At 32.6% G+C, this 6,226-nt stretch overlaps 1 protein-coding gene across 5 annotated transcripts in view; it reads right to left on the bottom strand.

The window, feature by feature from the left end:
• LOC107690982 (anion exchange protein 2-like) overlaps window positions 1-6,226 on the bottom strand; it is a 49,326-nt gene that overhangs the window by 33,588 nt on the left and 9,512 nt on the right. For 3 of the 5 annotated variants that reach the window (XM_016489425.1, XM_016489430.1, XM_016489426.1), the window contains 2 exons: window positions 4,965-5,023; window positions 332-514 (listed from right to left, as the gene is read on the bottom strand). In XM_016489425.1, the coding sequence (XP_016344911.1) occupies window positions 332-391 (60 nt within the window). In that variant the 5' untranslated portion in view covers window positions 392-514; window positions 4,965-5,023. The remainder of the gene's footprint in view (window positions 1-331; window positions 515-4,964; window positions 5,024-6,226) is intronic. The other 2 variants (XM_016489429.1, XM_016489427.1) reach the window with 2 other exon arrangements.

The following is a 6,226-nucleotide window of genomic DNA, read 5'->3' as shown; positions in this document are numbered from 1 at the left end:
TGAATATATATATATATAAAAAAAAATTATGTTTTTGTTTTTTTCTCTGTTTTGTTTTTCTTCTGCATTTTTGATGAAATAAATGCAGCCGTAGAGACCAAAAGAGACTTCTTTCAAAAACACAAAAAATTAATTATTTATAATTTTTTGACTGGAAGCATATATAAATTAGAATAATTATTGTAGGTTTGTTACCACAATACTTGATTGAAAGGGGTGACAGTTTTTTACCACATAAAAGCGAGAAATAAACAAATAAAAACCCACAGTTCATGCTAAATAGCTTTGAACATTTGCACAACTCTTTAAAACAATAAAGCATTTGACTTACGTTGTGAACGACTGAAGCCACAGCATTGGTGAGTTCATCTGAAGTCACAGGGTCGCTCATGGTTGACGTCAGGACACTGCGGTGAAGCAGCACAGGAGACGCTCAACAACAATCGGATCTGCACAGGCTTTAGCCTTTCTCTTTCTCACTGAGACTCAAGCTGGAGTTTATAGGCAGCATAACCTGCAAACAGTTGGAAACGTTAAATAATTTGTTCATTGCTAATTACAACCTTTATATTATACCAGTCAAAAAAAGTTTGCAGTGTGATTAAACAATTTGCTGCTTCATTTATGGCGTAAATGGACTTAAACTACAACATAACAGCCCCCCTCGTATCCAAAGACTGATAAAAAACAGATAAAGTTGCTACTGTAGGGACACACAGATAAGAGACTCATGCTTGAAAATAACCATAAAATATTGGATGTGATGTAACAGTAGATAAAGATATGATCAACTATAATTCATTTAACTGAACACCATACAAAGACAGCTCAAGAGTTGACTGAATAAGTACCAATTCATTTTGACTTCAAGACAAAATAACATTTTATAGTAAGGTTTCATGTCAACATTAGCTAACATTAGTTATCATGAATTTACAACAAACAATACTTCAATAGAAAAACAACCTTTTTAACTGCTAACTGCTAATAACTAGTACTTTGTGGAAGTAACCTTTGGTTTGATGCAGTAGTCCGTGCAAAAACACAATTGTTTGATTGTTGAGTTGAGGTTTGACCTCTAACTAGAACGTTCAAGGACGTCAACACTCCTTTTTCAAGTCTTTCTTTTGTTGATTCATCTAAGCATTTCCCATAGCTGAATTGTGGAGCTAAGCTCTCTTGCAATGGGAGGTTTTGTGGCAAAACATCTCAATATGTGGAGCCATTTAACCTTTAGCTATCCTGATCCAGTTTCTGTTGAAGAGAAACAACATCCTAACAATATGATGCTCAAAGTTGAGGTCTTGCATCAAACGTGTAAAAGTTATAACATGGTCTTATTAGACCTTAATACAAACATCATCCCACATGTTTTTAAAAGACTGAACATATGTTCCAATCAAAATGACACTTTTTATTGTGAGAAACATCTGTAAAATATCATAAAAGTAAATAAAATCAATATTATGCTGGATATGACTAATGAGCATTATTATAAAAAGCGTTTTGAATGAGAAAGTAATCCAAGTAAGTGATAGCAATAAAGTAATCTCAAAATAACCTTACCCAAAGAGGAACATGACCTACAGGGAGACCAAAATTGTTGGTAAAGTTAATGCAGTTGACTCTTATATGACAGGAGTCACATGTGCCTGCCCAGTTATTCATCTCTGATGGCATCAGTGCAATACCTAGTTCAAACCGCCCCTTATTAAAAAAACATCCTCATTGCATTATTTCATCTTGCAACAGAGTTCTAAGAAACTTGGTCGTGCTATCTTTAAGAGTTTTCTAAATATAGGGCGTGCTATATTGTAATGTCTTTTTTAGATGCTAATTTTAGATATAGGCTGTTCCTCTGTATAGTTACGTCAACTTTATTGGAAGGTCAACTATTTCATCAGTTTTTTGGGACCAGTTGAGTTCATCAACCACATGATAAATAGTTCTGTGAGAGGCACAATCGAAATTTGGAACACAAACTGGGCAGTTATTCACTAAATGTCCACATTCTCAAATTTATGACACTTTTAGATATTTTGGCTATTTGACAGAGAAAATGGATACACTCCAAAACAGATTTGTCCTTCATTTCACGTGCAAGGTCATTGGTTTCAGAATCTTAATTAATCTTATTTTAATAAAACTCACGATGAAAACAAGCACATTTTAGGCATCACCTGGAAAAAAATGACTTTTCAAATGGGTTTCCTCAAAGTATTTTAACATTGGGAAAATTAAACTTAAGTTTATTTGTTTAAAAAAGGAAGTGCTTTTAAAACAGGAAGTATCTACAATTGCACAATGAAAGATAAGACAATCCATTCTATGATCTTCGGCTTGCTGCTGTGATGTTGTTGATCAAACACAACCTCCAGTGCTCAAGTTAGTTTAACCAGGTGTGCATCTGCACAATATAAACCTCTATTTATAGAGTGCAAACTTCACCTTTACGTTGAAAAACACAGTTTTACTAAGAACATAGCTTCGTATTTTCTTGTTCATTATTAAAGGAATCTTGTTGTTTGTCGATTCAATTTCCCTCTCCCTTTCCTCCTGAGGTCAACTTGGTAACCACTTCTAGCAACTGTTTTTGTCTACCACATTTAATCATGAACCTGCCAAATCACCTTTGGTTTTGTACACCTTGAATGTGAACACAAAGTACTTTATCCTTTGAAATTCAAAGCATTAGCACTTGGTGGACATGGTCCAACTTGGCAAGAATAAAGAAAGTGGGATCAAATACAACTAATTTCTTGTCATACAGGTATGCAATTCAAGCCACTGTACATGCAACCTGTAGATTTTGTAATCTAAATTAAAGTTATCCAACTTCAACTGGAATCCCTCGTCCTAAACAGAGCTCAGGATCAAGCACTCTCAGTTGGGAAAATCCTTTTGCTTTTGTGAAAGGCAAACAGGCTTATTGGATTATATTCAAGTATGTCTATAAAATATAATTTCAGACAAAGCAAAGGCGGCCAATAAAGATGCCATTCTGCAAATAGACATTCAATCACAATGCGGAAACCTCACTGTAAAAACATAAAATGCTCAATGACTGAGTAGCACAGCAAATATAGAATTCATAGTTTATAGTGACCAATGGCACGTCCACATGAAAGACATGTTTGTGAGTTGACTTTAAACCTCATACAGAAAATGTCAAAAAATTGGTTTGGATCAAGCATTATATGGTGTGGCCTAGTGGTTAAATATCTGGGCTGGAAACCTAGGTTGCAGGTTCAAAGCATTGACACGTGAGCTATAAACAGTTCATGATCAAGACTTAATCTCAGGTTACAGCAAAGAAATACCTGTAATTACATAAGAAAAAAAATCATTTATGGATAATCAAGCCTAGAACTCTAATTTTCAAGTTTGTAAAAAATAATATTAACAAAAATAAAACCAAAACTTATGTGAATAAAAATGTACTTAGAATGGAAGTCTATGTTTAATGCATTTTTATGTTGTTTTTCCGAAGTATAAATTATTAACTCAAAGAGTCACAAGTTCATATCAAAAGCCAATCAGATGTTTCTAATTGTGCACCTACTTGAATCTTTTTCATTTATTAATGTACAAGGAATCTTAAAAAAAACACTTGGGTTGAAAAACAACTTTGTTGAAAAGTTGAACAATTTTTTACATGATGCAGCAGATTGTGGCATGATGCTTGAGCTTTTTGGCCAAAGACGTTCATCTGAGTGTATGCCTAACTAGTCAACCTCACTAACAACTATTCAGCTGTTGTAGTCAATTAGTCGACCATTGTGAACCATCCCTACTATTTACTAAGCAAAAACTTCTACAGAAGTAATTTAACAATACAAATAGTGTGACTGCACCAAATATCAGTTAAGCATTATAGCATCTACAAAACCATACTTACTTAGCTTTGGACAAAAATCAAGTCATTTTTCATTTCAACTTACTGTTTAAATACAGCACAGTGCTGGACATTGGAGATGCTTATTGCTGTGAGATTAGTGATGTTTAATGACTTTATCAAACTCACAAGACACGCCACACAGCCTCTGAGCTCTACATACAAACACACAGACCATGTCTGTTGATCATTTGATTCATTAGATCATTAATGCTCATTAAATTAAAAAGTTACTTGAGGGGAAAATAAAAGCACAGACTAAATGATGACTGGGCGATATCAGTAAACCAGAGGACTTTTCACTGTTGACTTTGCAATGTCTAGTGATCCGTCATGATATGCTGACTATTTTAATTTCACTTCTAAATGCAAAGTTATAAATTAATAGTACATTCTGTTGTGTTGATATAAACACATCACTTACAAAAAAAAAAAGTGAGATTAATGGCAAAATAAAAACGCATTAAACATTATGTTACGCCAAATTTCATAAAACTCATAAACAAAGTGATCTTAGAGTTACCAAACCACATCTTTATTATTTTTAGACACTCTTAGAAAACATTATGCAAAAATCTTTTATCTAAAACTAAATTCTATTTGATCAATTGAGCTGATGATTGAATGACCATCAATTGTTAAAAATTTTAAAATAGTGAATTAAAATTGAAAATTATCAAATAATTTGATACGTTGCATCTAAACACATAATTTAGAAAAAGATTTTATTAAAAAGCATACATACATTAAACATTATGTACGTGTATGCAAAATTTCAGTCAGTAAAAAAATATAAAATTTGGAGTTAAACTAGTAATTACTAACCACACCCTTGTCATTTTTAGATACTCTTATTAAATGTTATGCAAAAATGTTTTATCCAAAACAAAATTCTGTTGGATCAACTGAATTGGTGATTGAATAGCCGCCAATGATTAAAATAACAACTAGAGTTAACCATGTAAAAACAGTAAATTAAATAGCATCTGACTTGCATGTTTAAATGCATGTTTCAAAAAATGAACAGTTAAACAAACAATGCAAAATCCAATGAAACACACTAACTCACCTCAATGTGCTCACTGCAGAGAAGCTGCCGCTGACATCTTAGTGTAAAGCCAACAGCCACTGTGTACAGAATGCCAGCGTGAGAGAGAGAGAGAGAGAGAGAGAGAGAGAGAGACACACACACAGTCAGAGAGTTGAGTGAGTGCTTATAAAGCACTGTATATCTGCAGTGTTCCCTCACACACTCAAACACCAGCACTGATGGGTGAATCGCTTCCTCCATCGGATTAGGTATCCTCCCCTAGACCTCTGACGGCTGGCCATGTGACCGCTGCTCAGCAGCGAGCCAGCTATGACACACACACACACACACTCATATCCATACATATACAGTACACACTCACACACCCATCTGTTTTTTAAATGACTAATAAAGACATTTTAACAGTAAATGTGTCATGTGAGGAAATGTTAACCATGACAAGGACACCTGTAAGACATCATTCTATCCTTGCTGTCGGAAGGAGGGACTTTGTAGAAAACGAAGCGTTTGAGAGAGTGGACATAGAGGCATAGAGGACCTACTATAATGTACAGTATTTGAAAAATAATGTGTTTTTTGAACATTAAAGCATGTCAACATATTTTGTTACACCAAATACACAAAATTATGATCTTTAAAAAAGCATCATATGACCCCTTTAACAAGCTTTTTGATATTCTTGTGTAACATTTGCTAAAGATGTTAAACTGTTTGTTTACTACCTTAAAATAGAGAGAGGATTTTTTAAATGTCTAATAACTAATATGTAGAACAAATTTGTATTTATTTTTTATTTATTTTTCTTTTTGACACAATAATGAATTATTATTACAAATGATTACATAATATTCATTAATCTTTACTTTTTTACATCATCATTATACATGATGCTAATGATGATGATTAATAATATAATAATGTGATAAAATTACGGTATTACAATAACGATTATTGTTACTAATATAATTAAAAAATGATGACTAGCAATGTGATGATCATTATTATTATGATATTATCAATGTTGTTGTTATTAATATTAAAAATAATTAAGTGAAAATACAACTGTTGTTATTGTTGCAAACTTGTTTTTGATTTTCTTAGATGTCTGAAAACCAATAAAAACAGATTTCTGTTTTTGACAATAACTAAATCATTAGAATTGTCATTTTTCGCATTATTACTATTAACGATAGTAATAATAATGTGATAAAATAATTTTCATTATTATTATTATTATCATCATTATAATTGCTTTTTGATTTTAATAATGCAGTACACCC

Source organism: Sinocyclocheilus anshuiensis, unplaced genomic scaffold (assembly GCF_001515605.1).
Source record: "Sinocyclocheilus anshuiensis isolate Anshui unplaced genomic scaffold, SAMN03320099.WGS_v1.1 scaffold102, whole genome shotgun sequence".
Lineage (NCBI taxonomy): Eukaryota > Metazoa > Chordata > Actinopteri > Cypriniformes > Cyprinidae > Sinocyclocheilus > Sinocyclocheilus anshuiensis.
Note: the sequence above shows the minus strand (reverse complement) of the source record. Positions and strands in the feature narration are given on the sequence as shown.